The following is a 23464-nucleotide window of genomic DNA, read 5'->3' on the forward strand; positions in this document are numbered from 1 at the left end:
CACCAATCTGCCTCAGATTTTAGTTTTGGTAAGATCACTTGTTTTTTCTTAAAAATTAATGTTTTATTTTTCCAAAACACTCGGAAGCTGAACTTCTGTGGATCCTTAAGCTCGAACTAATCAATTCACGCGATTCACCCCACACGTGCGACGACCGTAACTGCCCCACCCCGCTCCGACCTGCACCCCAAAAGCTGCTACACGCCAGCCACGGGCACTCGGAAGGAACAGGCTGACCACATCCAACAGACTCTATTTTCTAGCACTATAATCACTACAAAACAAAAAAATCACTCTATCGAGTCTCCAAAAGAGATCTCCGATAGAAAATAAGGTGAACGGGTCATGAGACTGGAGGATGGTGGATATTTCTAATTTTTTTTTTTTTTGCTTTGGGGGAGATAAAAGATAGTTCCAACCAACATTACAGATGCACAAATATCGCAGCCCAAAAGGAGGAGTTCCCTAAAAGCTTCGTGTTAACTGCCAGCAAGGCAGGACCCCACAACCACCACAGAAGAGGACTTTATGGGGTTTTTTTTAATATATATATATATATATATATATATATATATATATAAAGTCTATCCAGGTCCAACAGCAGTGAAGGGAACAATTAAATAAATTAAATACATTAAAATCGTCTACGGTACAAAGGATTCTGACTGTTTGCCTTTTAAAAAACACTTTAGAAGCAAAAATCCAGGTGGTGGTTGATACCGGCCGCTGCTGGACGTAGACGTTCCCATTCTTCATGCGCTTGAAGCTGCCAGGATGAAGAGAAATCCAAGGGGAAAAAGCCATTCCCTTAACTCTACCTGGAGGAAACATCCACGTGGAAAAGCAGATCCCGGCTGTCGCCTTCCCTAGTCCTTCACAGTCACAAACTTCTCCTCCTAAGCTCACTTTTAGGCATTCTGGGGAAGGAAAAAAAAAGCTTTTTGGGATGCGCCCGCTGCTCACCCCCGGTGATCTACAAGGGAAGCAGAGCGTTGCATCGCATCGGGCTGCCCAGCACAGCAGGAGTCGGCGATTCAGCCAAGCAACAACAGCAGCTGATACCCTGTTATGGAAATAAGGGTTGGTTTTTTTTTTGTTGAAAATCCGATTCAGGTTCATGAGGTCCAGGAGATTATGCAGGTTACCTGCATGAAAATCCCTGGAAATCAAAGGAGAGCTCGGTCAGGCATCCCCGGTGCGTCAGGGCTGACACAAAACCCACAGCGTGGTCTCGGATATTTTTATTTTTCAATCTTCAAGCACCCTCCGCACCAGGGCACCTGGGCATTACCCTCGCCCCATCCCCAGCCGGAGCACCGAAAGATAAAATGAGAGAGGATGACGTCTTATTTTACTGAACTTAAACACCGAGAATTTTTTGCACTTCAGGAACCTAAGGCGGCGTTAGAAACGAGCTGACGTCTATATAACGGAGCAGGATTACCGCTCTTAAGGTTTAGTCGAAAAATGCAAAATTCAACGGACGTAGAAACCTGGAAGCAGACTTGGTATGAGCGTTTCTGAGCCTGAACCGTGCGATGAGGCCACGGCTTCGCAGCCCTCATCTCCCACATCTTTTAAGCCACAGGAATCCAGCATGCAATAAAACCTCTGTATTTTTTAAAAACAACCCTTCTAGTCCTCGTTTCAGCCTTGTTAGCAAAGGAGATTCGATCACGACCTTTAGCCGCTTGTTCCAATGGCTAAATACCCTTTTTTTTTTTTTAAAATGCAGCCTGTCTAGCCTTGTCTTCCCACTTAACATCTTCAAAGAGCCATGTCTGTTATTGAGAATTCCATCCTGCATCGGCAAAAACGGGTACGGAACACACAGCCAAAAAGAAATAACAGGCGCAGCGGTTACGCCGATAAATCCCAACTCGGTGGTTCAGCGAGCTCCCCCCGCGAGCGCTCCCGTGCCCCAGCTTATTGGATTCAGTAATTCAAACCCTTCGGTTTCTTTCACGCCTTCACTATTACGCCAGATAGAATTGCGTTACGCGACTTTATTGCCTGGATTTTCCCAAATGTAAGAGGAATTTGGCGCTTCTCTTCCTCCCCGGGGCAGGAGCACGCATCCCACCGTCCCCATCCGGAGAGCAACACCAGCATTCAAATTTTTGCTTTTAATACGCTTGAGAAGCCTCCTTGCGTTTCCCCCATCAATCTTCTGCCGTCCGGAGACCGAACGAATTCATCTTGATAGTAAAAATAATCATGTTTCCCAATTTATCTGTCCCTTGCAGGAAGGTGAGTGCCCAAAACCAGCGGTGGTCACCAGCCGATGCCGGAGAAACCAGATGTCCTGGGTCAGCGACCGGGCACGTGCCCAGCATCACGCGGCGGGGGAAGAGACGGGGCCACGAGCGGTTTGCCAGGTTGTTCCAAGACTTCAGGTCAAGGTCAGGACGATCCCAGTCTTATTCCCAGTGAAAAACCAGTCTTTTTTGCATACGGCGAAGTAAAACGCCGATTTCTTTATAGTCAATATTAGCATGGGGGCTCAGCTCCTGAATGAACGCCCTGAAATTTTGTTGGAAGATATTTCTACAGCCATTTTAGCCCGTACCACATTACCCGAGCTGACTGTCAAATCCAAGAGTACGCAGACACGGGACTAAGGTACGTCAGGGACCCTCAGACCACCCCAAGACGCTCAGCACTCCGGGGTTCTCCCGTCTGCTCTCCCCTTCTCCATTTAGAATCATAGAATCATCGAATCGTTGAGGTTGGCAAAGATCTTGAAGATCATCCAGTCCAACCATTGACCCAACGCTGCCAAGGCCACCTCCAAACCAATTAAGGGCAGAGTCATCATTTCATCTTTCCTGCCTTGGGGGCTGCATTATTTTTAATGAAAGTAAAAACCGGGAATCACTAAGGTTGGAAAGGATCTCTAAGCTCATCAGCCCAACCATCACCCCAACACCCCCACGCCCACTAAACCATGGCCCCCAGTGCCACCTCTGCCCGTTGTTTGAACCCCTCCAGGGATGGGGACTCCCCCACCTCTCTGGGCAGCCTGTTCCAATGCTTAGCCACTCTTCCCATGAAGAAATTTCTCCCAATATCCAACCTAAACCTCCCCTGGCGCAGCTTGAGCCCATTTCCTCTCGTCCCGTCGCTGTTCCTTGGGAGAAGAGCCCGACCCCGCTCCCTGCCCCCTCCTGCCAGGAGCTGCAGAGCGATCAGGTCTCCCCTCAGCCTCCTCTTCTCCAGGCTGAACACCCCCAGCTCCCTCAGCCGCTCCCCACCAGCCCTGTGCTCCAGACCCTTCCCCAGCTCCGCTGCCCTTCTCTGGACACGCTCCAGCACCCCAATGTCCTTCTTGCATTGAGGGGCCCAAAACTGGACACAGCATTCCAGGTGCGGCCTCACCAGCGCCGAGCACAGGGGCACAATCACCTCCCTGCTCCTGCTGGCCGCACTGTTCCTGATACAGGCCAGGATGCTGTTGGCCTTCTTGGCCACCTGGGCACACTGCTGGCTCACGTTCAGCCGCTGTCGACTCAACTCAGCAAAAATTCTAGCAAACAACTGCATCCAAACACCACGGCAAGAGCCCAAAAAGACGCGTCATAATCGCCTTAACGCTCCACCTCAGCGGCGGGAGGATCCGTCCCGGCCACAATCTGCTGCCACATCCAGACGGGAGCAGGAGAGCTTCGCTCTTCGCAGCTTTCAGCGGGACACAGCACATTTTCTCCGCGGGACCATAACCTCACTGTAAATGCCGGTCCCCGTCACGTCCCGGCCACGCGTGAGGTTGTGTCCTCATCTCCAACCTCAAGCTGCTGCTGATGCTGTGAATCACTTCTACCTTTGAATTTTGCTGCGGCAACAGGCTGGGGGGTGGATGGACGAGACTGCCCACGGACACACGGCCGGCCGGGCTCGCTTCAGCGGGTGCTCACCAGCCTTTGAAGCCATCGCTCGCGACGTTCAAGGAGAGAGTCTTTCCGGAGCTGCCTCCTTTCAGACGAGTTCCTTTGCTGTTACCAGGCTTTGATCCTTCCTTTCCAGCTGCCTCTGTGACCACGGTCTGTTAAATAAGCTTTCTCCAATAACTCCAGCTATTACTGGTGTATAACTCGCCTGTAAAAACTTCAAAACGGGTAGTAAGAAAAATTTGGACGTGTTTCTGAGGGAAACGTCCCTACGGATTTATTTATACTCACCAGGTAACCCCCAAGCTAGTAATAAATAAAAAGCCCTTCTGAAGAAACTAAATAACTACAACAGCTAGAATCACACCAGACCCTCCGCGACTCGTATTAAAAAGTTTCTCCACTGCATTAATGGGCACATATTTTCCACGGCGTTTAGAACTGAACAACTGACGGACACGGCGGCAGAAAGGGGGACTCGGCAGTAAGCGTGTAAGGAGATCCTACCAAAAAGCACGCAGAAATCAAAGCCAGAGCGCCCCAGCTCTGCTATACCAGCGACAATCTAACCGTCTGGAAGTCACCGGTTCAACAGAGACGGCAAAATTATTAATGAGCTTGTGATCACTGACGACTGAGGGTGGTAAAAGCAGCTATTTGCACGCCCAAAATTTACCGCAGTGTATTCAGAAATTACAGAAACCCTTCAAGAGCTGAAATCAGTTGGCTTGTGCGCCCGCAGACAGCCCCAGCGATGACTACTTGGACCGTCAATCAATATATAGGGAAAAAAAACCCAAACCTGAAGTAGTTATTTAGCAAGAATAGATGTATGCGGCAGCAGAACAGGTGAGGAAGACCTTAAAGAAATGTCAGGTTGGGAAATAAATAAATTCTTAGTCTTTGGCTGCAGCTATCAAATACCCAACCTGTATCTCACCGTGAAGAAGAACGCATCTCGCCGACAACCAGAGAGCAGCAGAGTACTTCAGGAGATTAACGTTATCTGGGGAATTTTTTCTGGGCACGTGACAACAAAGTCTTTCCAAGATGTTGGAAGAGAATGATTTTAGATTCTAGCGTTGACCAGCAGATCGCTAAAAAAAAAAAAAAGGGGGGGGGGGGGGGTAAAGAGCATCCTCCAGATTACAAATGCTTGTGGGAAGGAAGACAACGTACCATCGCCATCAGATTGCGCAAGGAAGATGCTCGCAAACCACCCCGACTCGGATCAAACTAAAACAGTCTTCGCTTTCCAACCCCAACTATTTCTCATTTTTTGTTGCGCGACGCCTCCTACGTCCTACCATGTAGAGTACGCCTTCTAGAGCAAAGGCATTTGCCTGTGGACTGCTGTACTTGAGGGCTAAGACCAATCTTATTATAAACGGCTCATAAATGATGTTGCCATTACTTTATGGAAGGATTTTTATATAAAAACAAGGCTGCCTTACAGTCAGAAGCAAAGGTGCTCTTGCAGAGACGTACCAGGGCTCCCGGGGAGGAAGGAGCCGAGTGCCGTTGCGATGTTATAAAGAAATCACGAGCTGCCATTCCCATCCATACGTAATCCGCAGGCTTAAAGTTCAGCTTCTTCCAGTCCCCTAAGATCTGTCTGCGCATAGTCTTGCTCGCATGAGAAAGATTTTCTTTTACCGTCTATCTCACTTCCTACCGGGGTTCAAAATTTACTTTTGACGTAAAAAAATCGAGCCATAAAAGAACGAGCATGAAGCAGGAAGACAGCTCAAGCCCTTACCACCGAGCTCTGAAGATCACCACCCAAAGGGCTTCGCCTTGAGGCACCCGGCTTCTAGAGGCGGATAAAACCCAAAACCCTACGCTAAAGAGCGGAACATTTGCAGCCTGACATTTAATGCTGGGATGAAATATGAGCCGGGTATTTACACGGCTGTAACAGCAAGAGACAAAGATGTAAACAAGGTGAGCCTAGGGACTTTCTTCACACAAAGAAAAAAAAACTCCTCACAAAAAAAAGCAGTATTTCTTTCCGTTTTAACCAACGGGTAGATGAGAAGGCATTCGTTTAGAGACGACTTGCAGCGTTAGAACCCCCGAAAATTATAATTGAAAACATTTGCCAAAAAAAACCCCAACCCAACCGCAAATGTATTTTTCATCATTTTACTGTTCACTTTCTGCAGTTCCATCACTTTTCTGCAAGGAAAGAGAATCTCAGAATGCTTTGGGTTGGAAGGGCCCTTCAGAGCCCCCCCAGCCCAGCCCCTGCAGTGCCAGGGACAGCTTTAACCAGCCCAGGGTGCTCAGAGCCCCGTCCAACCTGGCCTGGGATGGTGCCAGGGATGGGGCATCTACCACCTCTTTGGGCAACCCCTTCCAGTGCTTCACCACCCTCACTGTAAAAAATTTCTTCCTTATATCCAGTCTAAATCTATTCTTGTTTAGTTTAAATCCATTATTCCTTGTCTTGTCACAACAGGTCTTGCTAAAAAGATTCTCCCCATCTTTCCTATAGGCCCCCTTTCAGCACCGAAAGGCCACAATAAGGTCTGCCCGCAACCTTCTCTTCTCCAGGCTGGACAACCCCAGCTCTCTCAGCCTGGCCTCATAGCAGAGGGGCTCCAGCCCTCGGATCAGCGAGTTTCACCGTGCTGGTGGCATCCAGAGGGCAGAAATCATCACCTGGAGGACAGGAGCCTGCTACAGAAGCATTCAGATTCACAAAGCATCAGACCAGCAAGTTTTAAATAAATAAAAACCTTCTACCAAAGGAGGGGCGAGAAAAATGCAGTTGAGCAGAACGAGTACTCCACGCTCAAACCACCCACACCTACATCAAGCCTCCCAGCCCCATCCTCACAAAGCCTGTCCACAAAAGCAGCCACATGCCCCGGCGTTAAGGCTGCTCTTCGGCAGTCACGATGATGTCAGCCAAGCTCTTACACAAACGCAGCCTTGATGCAAGAACCTTGATGCAAAGAGCCTCAGCCCTGGAGTTGGGCGGAAACGGAGCTGGCAAGGTGTGTTGCTCCTGGAGAGAAGAGCTGGGCGGTTTGCAGCTAGAAGGAAATTCAAGAAGGACCTCAAATGGGAGGTTGGAAACCATAAGCGGCTCTCAAAGCTGAGTAACGTTGCCTCCTCTGCTCCGAAGAAGATGCACCGCCCGAGAGGCAGAAGGATTTTACGTAGGAGGACACGTCTACCAGCCTTGACGCAGAACCGCCTCCCCAGCTCCAGTCACGGGCCTGGTGTGCCCACACCAGAAATCTCCAGGAGAAAAGGGACCATCACCTTCCCCATGGATACCTTGGCCGCTCTCCAGCCCACACAGAAGGACCTCTTGCTGGCACCGCATCACCTTCTGGCCCCAGTACTATCAAGCGACCGTCAATGAGGGAATGACCTTACGGCAGCAACGTTACGGCTCCCGAGGGACGTTCCCACCACCTACTCCTCCAGGCCCACCAACCACCAGAAGCGACTTCAGTTCATCTGATGAGACCCTGGAGACAGCGGAGATGGAGCGAGGGCAGCGAAATGGGCGCCACGTATTTTGAAGGATGATGGCTGGACAAAGAGGCAAAGAATTGCGTAGATGTCTCAAGAGCTGCCGTCGTTCGATGGAGCGTGGCAGGAAGCATCCCTGAAAATCTGCACTTGGCTTTGACCAGCCCGAGCCTGAAGACAGACGAGCATCCTGCAGAAACACTCATTGCATCCCTTTGGTGCAGAACGTCAGGCATCAAAAGACTCGAGATGTGAATTTAAGAAAATTCATGGAGTTTGGCTATGCACGTCTAACCAAAGGACGTGCAAAGGGCTCTAGGCAGCTGTGGAGGCCCTAGCTGCTCCCTCAGCCCCAAAGCCAGTTTAGAACTAGATGGTGACCAGAAACAAGCAAGTTCCACCTGAATTTAATCTCCTAGTAGAGAGCAGGAGACCATGAGTAAGATGGAGGGATTCACTGCTGTACCACATTAGGTGCTAACGTCGGAGAGAGCTTATATCGGCTCAGCTTCGCTCATTCCAGCCAGAAATCTTCAATGACAAGTAAGTCCTTCTGGAGAAGCCAACTTGGGAAAAAGGAGCATCCAGTCCGTTTGATCCCAGCGAGCAGAAGAGTTACTCGCAGAACAAATCTCCCGGCTATACGGGAGCTGAAACACCAGCCAGAGGAGCTCCTAACCCGGCCTTAAATTTTAGGGATCCTTTTTAGACAAAGGCTGGCTTGAGCCATAAAGCTGTGAAAACAGGGGAGGCTTCATGCTTGAAAGGCAGCCACAAAGTGTTTTTCTTACACCCCGGCCTTCCGACAAAGAGCTGTCTGTTTCCATTCTTCGGTCAAGTGGTACCTCCAAAGTATGATATGCCCAAGGTCGTCATTGCCAAGCCAAGCCAAGCCAGCTGGCAAACCCTCTCAGCTATCGAGCAGCCTCTCCCCAGGGTCTCGTCCAGGCTTTTGAAGGACGGCTCTAATGGGCATCACCACACGGAGCTCAAGCAAGCTTTGGGCAAAGACAGTGCATTCAAAGTCAAGTCTTCCGCTCGACAAGACTTTGGAAGTGACTTAAGAGGGCCAGTAAGGGTAGGCATCTTCCAGTGGACAGCCTGCCAGCCAGACTTACGTTTGTTAATGCAGAAAACAGACGGCAGCGTGTGTGCTGGAGACGTGGTTTCACCACGAGGCCGGGATTGGTGACGGAAGCCCAGCAAAGATCCCTGAAATTTCTCTCCTTTCCACACACCAAATGGAAGGAAGGAACGGGCCTGTTCAATGCCAGTCTAAGAGACAGATACCAAAACAGCACAAAGACGAATTATGAGTTGGAGGTGCTGTGAGAAGCAAGAGCTTCCAGCTCAAAAGGAAAGTAGGTGGTGGACCTTTTGGTAAAACCTTGCCACAGAGGCAGCATTTCCTTCTGAACTTCCACCAACATGTTTAACTTGCATTTTTTTTTTCTTTTCCCCAAATTACAACCTCACGCCCCTTCCTTGAAAGGATTCAACTGCTACCGTAGGCAATCTTTACTGCAGATGATTTACATCGTAGCAAGGAAGACTTGGAGAAGACAGCAGAAAAAACTAAAAGTTAGAACCACAGAATAACTGGGGTTGGAAGCAGCAGACCTGGAGGGCTCAGGTCAAACCCTCTGCTCAAAGCAGAAGCAACTTAAGTCAAGCTCATTCAGGGCAGTTGTGAATGTCTCCAAGGACGGAGACCTCCTCAACCCCGGTCTTTGTTCCAGCATTTATCCATCCCAATGGGGCAACTTGGTCTCCTAAACCCCAAACCACAACCTTGCTTTCCAGCTGGTTGTCCCAGGCTGACCTGCTGCACGAGGTTTTCGCATCCTGGGGAAAGGGCTTTGAATCAGCCTTTGCTGAACTGCCCGAGGTCCCTGTGAGCCCGTTCCTCCACCCATCGAGGTCTCTCGGAAAAGCAGCCCTGCCTCCAGAGCATCAACCGCTTCTCCAACTTGGTATCGTCCGTGAACGTGCCGACGGTGCGTCTGTCTTATCATCCAGGTGATTAACGAAGACGTTCGGCAGTATCCACGCAACTAGCGACCCCTGAGGAATGCCACTCATAACTGGCCACTAGCTGGACTTCAGGTCGAAGACCACTACTGCTTAAGCCCAGTGATTGGGAGAGTTTCCCAACCATCAGGTCCATCTCTCTCCAGCTGGGTTACAGAAACACCGTAGGACATTGCGTTGAAAGCCTTGTTAAATGTCAAGGAACAGGACATCAATTGCTCTCCCCATCCACCATGCTGGCCATCTTATCATAGGAGGCCACTCAGTTGGTCAGGAAACTTGTTGTCTTCACTGATAGTCCAGAATATACATCGTCCTCTCTTTCGCAGCCTTTTCTACCCATTGTTTTTGGCCACATATGGGCAAATTTCTTGGTATATAGCATTTCATGCTTCAAAAACCCAAGATGTAGATGTAGAGGACTTGGGCTGAATACCACCCTGCAGTCTGGAGCATCTCAGTGACCGGGGAATGAACACAGCCCCTCGTACAGAGGGTCAGGAAGGTCTCCTCCCCGCATGCTGGCACGCAGACCCTCTTCCAAAGCTCTGTCAAGACGCCATCCCCTCTCAAAAATCCATCGAGGGCTCAGCAGCCTGCAGGAGGCAAGGTTATCTCCAGCTCTGGCGAGGGCGGCCACGCTGTAAGCAATCCTAAATGAGCAGCTCACCTCCAGAAACGGCGCTTTTAATCCCGTGCTTCCTTCGGATGTGCCAAAACAGACCTCTGGACGTCCCTCCGCAGCATCTACTCATGCGTTTGTGCCTGGTACAACCGGCCAAGTGCCCCAATAGACAAAAAAACCCACCAGATTAAGGCCAGTAACCCCATCCTTGGGTATTTGGTTATTGAGGTAATCAGCGACAAGCATTCTTGTGAATCTGGGGATTTCTCATTTATACCGCTTTGCTGGTAACCTGAATCGTGCATTTTGGGTCAACCTTGTTGACCAGGACGGTTCAAGCGATGGCCCCACCATTATTGCCACAAGACCAGATCTAAGCTCAAAGCCAGCCCTGCTCCGAGCAGCGGGGTGGACTGGAGACCCTCAAAGGTGCCTTTTCCCGTGATGCTGTGATGTTATTTCAGGTAGGGAAGGGGGAAAATTACTCTGACATTAAGAAGAGCGACGAGCTTGACGCACGTGGCCTGCGAGCGGCAAAAACGCATCTCCCACACCGTGCCCGTGCCACACAGCAGCAGGAGGGAGCGCGGAGCAGGGCAAAGCGGTGCAGGACTGCCAGGGCCACAGGCAGGTTTTGGCAGGCAGCGCTCTGATTTGGGATGAAGGGTCCCTGCGGGTCGGACAACCCCAACCCACGCCAGCCTCAAAGCGACAGGCAGCACCAAGCCACAAGCATATACAAAGGAAGAGCGATGCGACACCATCAAACAAATTTAAGCTGTCGGAGACGCTAAAATGAATCTGTAACACCCGCTTTTACACCTTTGAGGAACTCAGGAGGAGATGGTAAGAGCTGGCCGTGTCGGATGCCACAGCCGACCGGCACCCAAAGGCTCCCTCGACCACGCGGCTGCAGGCGACACGGGGATTTTACATTGACTTCTCTCAACATCGCCCTAAAATGAAAAAGCTTTCAACAGTGTTTGTAAAGAAGAGAGAAGCCCACGAGTGCCCGCCTTTGTTCGCCTCCCGGGTTCTCCTCGCAGAGACGATCTGTTTCTCACGCGTTTCGCGGGCCCTCTCCACACACGCACCGATGGCGGGGTGCAAGGGCAGTGAGATTTTATTTCCCTTGAAATCGTTTGGGAAAGGATTCCAAAATCATTCCCAGCAGGCTTCAATTGGTAAAAGTTTGTTGTTTCAGTTCTGTTTTGGTTTTCTTTTTTTTAAATTTAATTAGGGGTTATACTTCTACCCAATATTATCAATAAATTAATTTTACAGACAGATCAAAGGAAACCCATATCAGAATTAGTCACTTCCACGAACCCCGTCTGGCTACGAGCCACGTACAATTTCCGCCTCCTAGAAAGCACTTTATGAATCAACATTAAATCACAAACCAACCTACACTTAACCCACACCAAAAAAAAAAAAACCCAACACACCAGCTCGCAGCTGCTTATCTGCGCCGCACATTTTACGCACGCTCCGCTCTGACGACAAGCTAACGAAGAAAACACTTGAGAAATCGGGATCAGAAAGCTGAGCACATCTGAAACAAGTTTAATCCCTACATTTGGCACGCCTCTTCCGCATTAAACTCCAACTAGTCTGGAATTAGCCTTTTACGAAACTCCAAACGTACAGCGTAGTTTTGCTGGTTGAATGACCCTCCAATTCCATGGTTTAGGTGAACTTGTACCTACAGCCGACCTCTTCAGCGCCACGCGAGACGCAGGCAAGCTCACAACCGCTCTTCGAGATACTCCGTCATGGCACGCCTCGTTCTTCTGAAATAATTAGCAGTTAAAAGGCAAGAAACGATGTCGCAGGGGGAGCAGATGGACAAACTGGAGCCACCCAAGCCGATCACCACCAGCGACCTTACCGGCGCCTCTCAGCAGCGCCCCGTCAGCGCCACGGAGCGATACAGGCGCACGCAAACTAACGTTTAAGCTTTAGCTTCTGGCCCCTACGACGATGACCATCCCGGCAAACAGCGAGATCTTAAGACAATATCACGACTACGGAAATGAAAAAAAAAAAGAAATAGCAGCAACCCGATCCCAACAGACCATCCGAGCTGAGGCAAATGGTACAGAAGCAACCAAGACGGAACCGCTCAAATATCAAATGGGCAACAAATTGCTCACGTGCATCTAATCAAGCACTATCGCAGCTGATAGTAATCAAGCTGATAATGAATATTTAAGAACTAATCAACGTGGGCGTCGTTTGCACAGAGATGGTTCGTCAGAAGAGAGTCCAAAGAAAGGACCTTCAGGTTGTTAAATCCAAGTGACTCGATCCAGCTCGAGATACAAGGAGGCCTTATTTACGAAGCAGTAATGATACGCAGACGTGGCACTTTGGGACATGGTTTAGTCTAGTCTACCCTTGATTGGTTTAGTGTGGACTTGGTAGAGTAGGTTAATGGTTGGACTGGGTGATCTTAAAGGTCTTTTCCAACCTCAATGATTCCATGATTCTATTCCATGATTCTATAAGTGAGCGCTTGGTCAGCGCAGCCACTGCTTTGAGGCTCAGTAGATGATGTTCCCCACCTTCAGCTCGTCACTGTTGACGGTCAGCAAAGAGTTTATAGAATCATCGAATCGTTTAGGTTGGAAAAGACCTTTAAGATCATCCAGTCCAACCATTAGCCTAACACTGCCAAGTCTACACTACAAGTTGAAGTGGAGAATCAATTATTTTCCCTGTTGACCCACCTAGAGAAGTCGGGCACCAAAACCCACCGCACTCTCTGCTTTTACATTTTTACGTCAACCACCGGACACAAAATCCTCCCTTGAAGCTCGTCACCCGAGGTCCTACCTCCAACAAAGCCGATGCCCTGCACACCGCACCTCAGGAACACGTTGTGAAAGAGAGAGAAGAAGGGATGGACGGGACAGAAAGACAGCAAAGGCGTTTTGATTTTCAACCTTCCCCGAAAAGCTACAGCCCGACGCGCGCGTCCCACGAGCGGGCTTCTCCCCCACCACGGGCAGGACGCTTGCCCGCTGCTGCCTCAGCTCAGGGAGGGAGGACACGGAGCTCTAAGGATGGAGGGTGGCAGAATCACCTCCGTATTACACATTTATAAACTCTACCTGTGTAGAAACGTATAAAATAGAGGTATCGTAAGAGTACTTGCATCTTCAATGGTGCCTGCTGCAAGGGCTAAGGAGTTGTGTCAGGAGGAAAGGCCTTGACTTCAGGAATGGCCTTCCAACCTGAAAGCAAGCCGAGAGGTTCCTGCTGCAGCTAAGGCTGCAATTTACGTTTGCCTTCATGAGTACAGAGGAACACAGCTATTTAAAAATCTAAGTTTTGTCTCTCTGCACACAAAAAAAAAAGCAGCAGCAAAGACCTTTACTTCATGGAATCATGGAATCGTTGAGGTTGGAAAAGACCTTGAAGATCACCCAGTCCAACCATTGACCTAACACTACCAAGGCCACCACTAAACCAGTTAAGGGCAGAGTCATCATTTCATCTTTCCTGCCTTGGGGGCTGCATTATTTTTAATGAAAGTAAAACTGGGAATCATTAAGGTTGGAAAGGATCTCTAAGATCATCAGCCCAACCATCACCCCAACACCCCCACGCCCACTAAACCATGGCCCCCAGTGCCACCTCTGCCCGTTTTTTGAACCCCTCCAGGGCTGGGGACTCCCCCACCTCTCTGGGCAGCCTGGTCCAGTGCTTGGCCACTCTTCCCATGAAGAAATTTCTCCCAATATCCAACCTAAACCTCCCCTGCAACAGCTTGAGCCCATTCCCTCTCGTCCCGTCGCTGTTCCTTGGGAGAAGAGCCCGACCCCGCTCCCTGCCCCCTCCTGCCAGGAGCTGCAGAGCGATCAGGTCTCCCCTCAGCCTCCTCTTCTCCAGGCTGAACACCCCCAGCTCCCTCAGCTGCTCCCCATCAGACTTGTGCTCTAGACCCCAAAAATAAAAAAGAAAATACAAAAAAATTCCTCGACACTCTTGCCTGTTCCTCTCCACAGAAATCTTTAGCAAAAGGCGAAAGATTTATAAGATCTGAAGAGAAACCAGGGTTTCCCAACATAGCTCCCAGGCACTCACTCCAGCGAATGTCCTGCGACCATCAATCAGCAAACTTCTCGCCGGCGCGTCCCAAATCCCCTTGCCATACCCCACAACGCGTGCAAGAGGAGTTCTTTGCTTTCAAACTCTGCCTCGCCACAGGCAGCACTAACCCCACAGCACGGCGCCGGCGACGGGCACGGAGCTAGCACCGCTGGTTAAGCACAACTCCCGCAGCCCGGCTCGTAAAGAAGCAGCCGACGGCTGTGTTATCTTCTTCTTTAGGAAAAAATTTATGTGAGAGACCTAGCCATCAGCTACCTGCAGCTTTACACCCTCGGTTACGCACAATACTTGTATCACGAGCTTGCATTTAGGTACAGGGATCAAACAACCTCGTCCCTGCGGGGAGAAGTCGCTAAGAAGCAGCACATCATCATCCTCGGTACCCAGGCGGTTTTACCACGGCCGGGACGTGCTCGTACCCCGCGGCGGCTGCGGGTTCCCACTTACCACGGGGTTAAGATCACGCACGCCGGCGCCGAGCGGCGGCATCGGCTCGCTCCAAGCCGCCTCGTTAACCATCGCCGCGGAGCTCGCAACGTCACCTCTCCGAAGGAGTCGTTATCTTCTCGTAAACGAGAAACGGGGGAGCCGGGCAGCCCCCAGGCCTCGGGCAAGTCAAATGTTATCCGTTATGACGTTAACGCTATCAAAAGCGCTCACCTTCCTCCGGCTTGCGCCTGAAAGTTGAAATAAACTCAGTAAAGAGTTGTTTAAACAAGCTGAACGCGCTGAATGAAATCAAGCTGCGCCCCGGAGCACCCAAAGGTCTGGAAAATAACCGGAATCAATCCTTAGAACCGGCAAAGAAATCTCGGGAAGGATCAGGCCAAATAAGCACAAATAAAAAGCGAGCAGGAGAAATGCTGTTAACCCGGAGTCAAGCTAGCTCGCCGCTTGTGTTCAAACACCGTTGTACATACGACGGAGTCAGCCCGGGGCTGGAAAGGGATTTCTGAAGGCGTTTCTCTTGAGAAGAGACAGCAGAGAGATTCCTCGCTGAAAAGCAAAGGGATCCCCTCTGTTTTCGGGTACAAAAGCCGAGGTGCTTTGCGCACGCTTATCTGCGGGGCAGGACAAAAGGAGCCGCGCAGAGAAAGCGCCTGTTCGGCCACGGGAGACTGCGTGCACGGCAGCCGGGCGAGAGGAGCGGCGCGGAGAGACACCTCGAAGGAACGCGAAGGCTAAAACCACGTAAGGGAACCTGTGACAGGTACAAAAAACAACCGGACGACGCAGATAAGAGCCCAAAGAAACCACAGCGCAGCTGAACAAACCCCAAGATTTTCCGTAGGCAGAGAGATTCCCCTCTTTACGGGTGGCTGGGGTATTAAAAAATAAAAATAAGCCCCGAATACTCGAAGCTCTCCTTTTGCTGGGGCAGTTCGCGCCAAGCGCAGGCAGCCAGAGCGCAGCCCGCAGATCTCCAACGTAGAGGAACTACCTTCGGCCTCCCGTCCCGTCTCGGGGTATGCGTAAATTCCATCTTCTTCATCCCGTTGCATCCCTCGCCCATCCCTGATTCTCCACTCTGCCCCAAAAGCTGACCGGGAAGTCCTCCAAGGACATCGCAAAGCGGTTCTCTGCCCCGCGAACGGATCCGCGTTAATTGTGGCGGTGTTAACTCGCCATGTACTCTACCGCAGCACCGAAGTCGGGGTCCTCGGACTGCTCTTGGCCCCCTCAAGCAGGGCCTCGGCATTCCAACAAACGCCGAGTGCCCGCTGCTGAGACCACAGATTTGGGTTGTTTCTGGAATGGGAATCATTGCTGAAATAATAATCTCGCTCTTTCAACTAAAAGGAGATCTTCGTACGGGCATAACCGCGGCCAGTGGTGCTCAGACCCACCGGAGAACCGCTGCCGATCGGCGTCGAGCCCCTTCCCAGAACCCAAATTCTCCCCAAACGCTTTCTGAACAGTGAAGCCGCCTTCCCAGGTGGTAGCAAAGGAGGGAAGTGGCCGTCTAAATACGCGCACACCCGACCGCCGGGTTTTTCCTCGCGATAGCTGCGGAAACAAACGCCGCTGCAAACTCTCATGGTAACCGGGGATGTAACTCTGCACACTCGTGTGAATTTAAAAAAAATAACCAAAAGGCAGGGGGGAAGAGGATTTTGGGGTAACAAATGGTTTAAAGATTTACCAGCCGGTGGGAAGTTGATGGAGCTGAAACGGAGCCCGCTCGGGAGGGCACCGAGGAGGGGAACTCTCTGCTCCGCGGGATTCAGGCTTTGAGATAAAAAGAGTAACGAGGGGGACGGGAGATTCGCTCCTCCAAAAGTCACGGCGGGCGAGATAAAACTAATTCGATTTCTCCTAGGAAAGCATCGGCAGCTACGGAAGATTTTGAGGGAAGAGCGGAGGAGGGGAAAAAAAACCACGGAGCCGCGCAGGGAGCGACGCACCGGATGGCGAGGGAGAAAGAAGAGGGTTTGGAGAGGGGAGAAAACGAAGTCGCCTCTGGTTTTATGACGGGGAGGGGTCAAGTTTGGTTCTGCCGGGGCAACGTGAGGCCTGAAGAGACAGGTCGACTCGTGAATTTAGTCGGAAGGGTGGAGTTTGGGGAGAAAAAGCGCGCCGTAGGCCGCTTACGGACTTCGGAAAGGAGGAACGGGGCTTCAGCCCCGTTCCTCCTTTCCGAAGTCCGTAAGTGGCGTGCCCCATTCCTTCTTTTTGAAGTGTGTAAGCGGCGTACGGCGTGGTTTTTCTCTTTTCCTACGATGCTTTCGGCCTCTCCCACCAGCACCAGGCCGGGGTGAGACCCCCCAAATTCTTCCCGCAGCCCTCACCTCCCTCCTCAGGCAGCGTGAGGGCCGTGCCAAACACGTCAGCCCGTCTTTCCTGTTATTAAAAAGGGAAAAAAATATAAAAAAAGCCGCCGAAGGAGCTGGTAAAAGGCCTCTCCGGAGCTTTGGAGGGTGGTGTTACCGGATAAACCCCCTTCTCCGCTCCGGATGGAACCCCGGGGAGCGGCCCGCGGTGCAGCCAGGCCGGTCACCGGGCACCGAGGGAGGCCTGACCGGATTCCCAGCGAGCAGCGTGCCGCGGAAAAGGGGGAAAAATAAAAAAAAAAAAAAAACCCGCCACCCGGCGTTGCGGCAAGCCCCGAGGGCCGCCTCCCCAGCCCGGCCCCGCCGCCCAGCAGGCCTCACCGATCGCTGGAGCTCGCCCAGCCAGCAGCTCGCCCGCTCCTTGCCGCTGGGGTCGGGGTCGTGGTAAAGCGCCTGCACGGCCTGGTAAACCACCTGCAAGCTGGGTTTGCCCCCGCCGCCCTCCATGGCCGCTCCGCCGCCGTCCCTCAGAGCCGCCCCGCAGAGCCGCCCGCCGCCATCTCCTCTCCCTGCGCCCTCCGGTACCGGGACGGGGCGGTGCAACCGCTCAGCGCGTCCCCCTCCGGAAACACGCGCCCGCCGCCACGCACGTTCCGCTTCCTTCCGTTCCGCTTCCTTCCCTTCCGCTTCCTTCCCTTCCGCTTCCTTCCCTTCCGCTTCTTTCCCTTCTTCTTCCTTCCCCTCCCCGTCCCGCCCCGGTTCGGCTCCGTCCCCGCCGCCCGGAGCCAAGCGCTCCCCGCCCGGAACGGTCCCGCCGGGTGTCCCCCCCCCCCCACCCGCCGGGCTGCCGGGGTCCGTCGGGGAAAGGGGTCCGGGTGCGCCCGGCCCCACGCGGAAGGGACGCGCCCGCCGCGGCGGGAAGGAGCCCGGGGGGGCCCGCGGAGACAGCGGCCGGGGGGCATCGCCCCGGGCCCGGCAGCCCCCGCCCACGGGAGCCCCCCCGCCCCGCCCACGGGGGTCCCATCGCCCACGGGGGTCCCAGTGCCTCCCACGGGGGTCCCATCGCCCCCCCAGCCCCTCCCACGGGGGTCCCATTGCCCCCCCCCCAGTGCCTCCCACGGGGGTCCCATCGCCCCCCCCAGTGCCTCCCACGGGGGTCCCATTGCTCCGCCAGGGCCTCCCACGGGGGTCCCATTGCCCCCCAGTTCCCCCAGCCCCTCCCACGGGGGTTCCATCGCCCCCCCAGCCCCTCCCACGGGGGTCCCATCGCCCCCCAGTGCCTCCCACGGGGGTCCCATCGCCCCCCCAGTGCCTCCCACGGGGGTCCCATTGCCCCCCAGTCCCTCCCACGGGGGTCCCATCGCCCCCCCCAGTGCCTCCCACGGGGGTCCCATCGCCCCCCCCCCAGTGCCCCCAGCCCCTCCCACGGGGGTCCCATCGCCCCCCCCAGTGCCCCCAGCCCCTCCCACGGGGGTCCCATCGCCCCCCCCAGTGCCTCCCACGGGGGTCCCATTGCTCCGCCAGTGCCTCCCACGGGGGTCCCATTGCCCCCCAGTTCCCCCAGTCCCTCCCACGGGGGTCCCATCGCCCCCCCCAGTGCCCCCAGCCCCTCCCACGGGGGTTCCATCGCCCCCCCAGCCCCTCCCACGGGGGTCCCATTGCCCCCCAGTTCCCCCAGTGCCTCCCACGGGGGTCCCATCGCCCCCCCCAGTGCCTCCCACGGGGGTCCCATCGCCCCCCAGTCCCTCCCACGGGGGTCCCATTGCCCCCCAGTTCCCCCAGTCCCTCCCACGGGGGTCCCATCGCCCCCCCAGTTCCCCCAGTCCCTCCCACGGGGGTCCCATCGCCCCCCAGTGCCCCCAGCCCCTCCCACGGGGGTCCCATCGCCTCCCAGTGCCTCCCACGGGGGTCCCAGTGCCCCCAGTGCCTCCCACGGGTGTCCCATCGCCCCCCAGCCCCTCCCACGGGGGTCCCATTGCCCCCCCAGTGTCCCCACTCCCTCCCACGGGGGTCCCATTGCCCCCCCAGTGCCCCCAGCCCCTCCGACGGGGGTCCCATTGCCCCCCCAGTGTCCCCAGCCCCTCCCACGGGGGTCCCTCCACCCCCCAGTGCCTCCCACGGGGGTCCCATTGCCCCCCACTGCCATCACCCTGCCCTACTGGAGTCCCATCGCCCCCCCAGTCCCCCCAGTCCCACCAGCCTCCTGCCACTGGGGTCCCATCACCCCCAGTCCCACCAGCCTCCCACCACTGCGGTCCCATTGCCCCCCCCCCCAGTGCCTCCCACGGGGTCCCATTGCCCCCCAGGCCACCAGTTCCTCCCACTGGGGTCCCATCACCCCCTCCCACAGGGGTCCCATTGCCCCCCAGTCCCACCAGCCCCTCCCACTGGGGTCCCATCGCCCCCTCCCATGGGGGTCCCATCGCTCCCCCAGTGCCATCACCCTGCCCCACTGGGGTCCCATTGCCCCCCAGTCCCCCCAGGTCCCTCCCACGGGGGTCCCACTGCCCCCCCAGCCCCTCCCACTGGGGTCCCATTGCCCCCCAGTCCCCCCAGGTCCCTCCCACAGGGGTCCCATCGCCCCCCCAGCCCCTCCCACTGGGGTCCCATTGCCCCCCAGTCCCTCCAGTTCTTCCCACAGGGGTCCCATCGCCCCCCCAATCCCATTGCCCCCTCCCACTGGGGTTCTGTTGCTGCCCCGGTCCCCCCAGTCCCTCCCATGGGGGTCCCATCGCCCCCCCAGTCCCTCCCACTGGGGTCCCACCACCCCCCAGTCCCCTTACCCCCCCTGCCCAGCATGCTCCCATTATTCCCGCTGCTCCCGCAGCCCAGCCCAGGGGGTCCCCGTCCCCCTTCCCTCCTTCATCCCCAGCCCTGGGGTCTCCCCGTGCCCCCTCTCCCCCGGGATAATTCCGGCACCGACCCCCCCAGCGTCCCACGAGCCACCTGGGGCTGCCCCAATCCCCCTTCCCCATGGCCTCAGCCCCACGGAATCTTCTCTCTTTTTTTAATTTAATTTTATTTTATTTTATTTTATTTTATGTTATTTTATTTTATTTTATTTTATTTTACTTTATTTTATTTTATTTTATTTTATTTTATTTTATTTTTAGGAAATGGATCTCCCCCCCAGCTCCCGGAGCCCTCACCCCACCAAAAATTGGGGGGAGATAACAAGACCTGGGGGGGGGGGGGGGGGGGGGGGGGAGTGCAGAAGCAGACGGCTCGGGCGGTGCCGAGCGCTTCTAGGGATCTCTCCCACCCGTATCCAAAGCTCCGGCACCTTCCGTGGTCGGAAAACCGGCATCTTCCATCGGATGGGGGCACTTTGAGTTAATCCCAAATCCTTTTTTTGACCCCTCGCCCAACACCCGGCGTTGGGGGGGTCACCAAACCTGCGGATCGGCGGGAAAGGAGCCCCCCGGGAACGGCTTCGGCTCCGGTTTCTCCCCCCCGCCCGCCGGGACGAGGCGTCGGCTCGAGGGACGGGGAGCAAGCGGAAGCCCCAAATTTGGGGCGATGCTCCTTTTTTTTTGCCTTCCTCCTGTGTCCCCCCCATCCCGGCACAAACCTCCACGGGGTCGCCGGGGCCGGGTATTTCCGCAGCGCTGATTTTGCTCTCCGGTGCAGAGCAGCCGGCACACGGGGTTTAATCCTCCGGCGCTGCCGCTGTCGGCATTTTTTTTTTTGGCTGGCTGCGTTGATGGGAAAGGGTCAAATCCCGATATCCCACCGGGGACACGCCGTGAGCCAGTCCCTTTCCCGGGACGGAGCTGCAACTCCAAACACGGACGCGGGGCTGATCCAGACCCAAATTTGGTACACATTTGGTACAAACGCCAAGTCTGGTAGGAGACCGGAGGCCCCCCCCCGTTAAAACGAAGGGATCTGGCGCAGAAAGACCCCGAAAGAGAGGAGCGAGACCCAAAACGGAGCCGTTTATGGGGTCTCCTGGAGGAAAAGGGTTTGGGAGAGGCCGCTCCGACGGGCTCCCCGCACCCAGAAGCTACGAGATCGGCGCCAATTACCGTATAATATAAATATATTAAGCACGGAGGTATTAAAATCCCAGACGATAAGTTCTTTGGGTGCTCGGGGGGCAAACCCTCGGCTTCAAAACCCCGCGGTCTCTCCGGATCAAACACCGGCCGAGGGGTCTACCGCCTTTCCGTCGTGGGCTGTACCCAACAGCGACTGACGTAGGACACCGTCGGCCACGGCTCGCTTCCAGGACGGAGAACGACGCGGGTGTTGCTTGGCAAATTCCGTCCCGGTGTAATTCCTCTGTCCGGAAGCCCAACGCATCCCACCGGAGCTGGGGGAGGTGATGGTGGGTCAACATCTAGAGGACGTTTCGGGCCGTACGGATGTATCGGGGTCGCGGGGCAAGGTTTTGGGAGCCGGGGGGCTGCAGGGGTGGCTTCTGTCAGAAGCTGCCGGAAGCTTCCCCTGTGTCCGATGGAGCTCCAAGGCGGAGCCAACGCTGGCCAAGGCCGAGCCCATCAGCGACGCTGGGAGCACCTCTGGGGTGATGCAGTTGTGTTCAAAACACAGGCAGAGGTGGCACTGGGGGACACGGTTTGGTGGGCATGGGGGTGTTGGGTCAATGGTTGGGCTGATGATCTTGGAGATCCTTTCCAACCTCAGCGATTCCCAGTTTTTACTGTCATTAAAGAATAATCCAGCCCCCAAGCCAGGAAAGATGAAATTACAACTCAACCCTTGACTGGTTTGGTGGTGGCCTTGGCAGTGTTGGGTCAATGGTTGGGCTGATGATCTTGGAGATCCTTCCCAACCTCAGCGATTCCCAGTTTTTACTTTCATTAAAGAATAATCCAGCCCCCAAGCCAGGAAACATGAAATTACAACTCAACCCTTGACTGGTTTGGTGGTGGCCTTGGCAGTGTTGGGTCAATGGTTGGGCTGATGATCTTGGAGATCCTTTCCAACCTCAGCGATTCCCAGTTTTTACTTTCATTAAAGAATAATCCAGCCCCCAAGCCAGGAAACATGAAATTACAACTCAACCCTTGACTGGTTTAGTGGTGGCCTTGGCAGTGTTGGGTCAATGGTTGGGCTGGGTGATCTTGAAGGGCTTGGCCAACCTCAACGATTCCATGATTCAACGATTCGATGACTCCATGAATCCATGACTCCATGATCATCCTGGGAATGACCCCGGCCAGCCCGGCTCCTGCAGCGGCTCGGCCAGCGCCGTGCCCCGGCCACCTCCCGCCGTGGTTTGATGTATTTCTGCTTGTAGGAACAGATATTTATGTATCGCGCATGGGTCAGCGTTCGTAAGCGCGCGCTTCCGTCGCCGGCTGGAATGCTGTAATCGCTTGCAGTACTGAGGTAGCTGCTTTATTCTCAGGTTATGTATCGATCTATTTATATACCTACGTATTTATATACCTATGTATTTATATATCTACGTATTTATGTATATACACTTTCCTACTGGTAATTCTGCAGCCACTTGTAGTAGATAGATATAATAGTGTTCTATTCTAATTCCATTATATTATATTACATTACATTATATATTATATTATATTATATTATATTATATTATATTATATTATATTATATTATATTATGTTACATTACATTACGTTATATTGTGTTATGTTACATTATATTATGTTATATTATGTCATGTTATGTTATATTCACATTCTATATTTTGTCCAGAATATAAAAATATAAACATTATCTATTTGCATGTAATATAAAGTATATTATTCTTGTATATTTTTGTAAGTATTGTATATACATACGTCACTAGCTGGAGTTCTGTAATCAGTTGCAATATACATATATTTGCTTTATTCTTGGGGTTTTTTTTATATATATATATATATACACTTGCTTTCCTACTGCTAATTTTGTAGTTACTTGTAGTAGAGAGAGATATTATTTTTCTATTCTATTCTGATTCCATCATATTATATTATATCATATTATATTATATCATGTGATGTTATATTGTGTTACTTTATATTACACTATTTTATATTATGTTGTGTTATATGATATTAACATCCTATTTTTTTGTCCAGAATATAAAAATATAATCTATTTTGCATGTAATATAAAATATATTAGTCTTTTATATTTTTGTAAGTATTGTATATAAGTATGTCACTAGCTGGAATTCCGCAATCACTTGCAAAATACATATATTTGCTTTATTCTCTTTTTTTTGTATATATATATATACACACACTTTATATATATAATTACATGTATATATTTATATATATATGATTAGCTTTCCTAGTGTTAATTTTGTAGTGACTTGGAGTAGATAGATAGAGATATAATATTACTCTACCCTATCCTATTTTATTCTATTTCCATTATATTGTATGATATGATATGATATGATATGATATGATATGATATGATATGATATTATATTATATTATATTATATTATATTATATTATATTATATTATATTATATTATATTATATTATATTATATTATATTATATTATATTATATTTCCATATTATATTTCCATTATATTACATTTCCA

At 52.6% G+C, this 23464-nt stretch overlaps 1 protein-coding gene and 1 non-coding gene across 2 annotated transcripts in view; both read right to left on the bottom strand.

The window, feature by feature from the left end:
• Window positions 1-17429, bottom strand: part of TNPO3 (transportin 3) — a 50290-nt gene extending 32861 nt beyond the window's left edge. Inside the window, exon 1 of the mRNA XM_075718836.1 lies at window positions 17304-17429. Within this exon, the coding sequence (XP_075574951.1) occupies window positions 17304-17429 (126 nt within the window). The remainder of the gene's footprint in view (window positions 1-17303) is intronic.
• LOC142597198 (U5 spliceosomal RNA) lies at window positions 13981-14099 on the bottom strand. Its single transcript, XR_012832015.1, has one exon. It is a non-coding gene; the product is annotated as a U5 spliceosomal RNA (small nuclear RNA).
• Window positions 17430-23464: the final 6035 nt, after the last annotated feature.

This window comes from Pelecanus crispus, chromosome 1, assembly GCF_030463565.1.
Source record: "Pelecanus crispus isolate bPelCri1 chromosome 1, bPelCri1.pri, whole genome shotgun sequence".
NCBI lineage: Eukaryota > Metazoa > Chordata > Aves > Pelecaniformes > Pelecanidae > Pelecanus > Pelecanus crispus.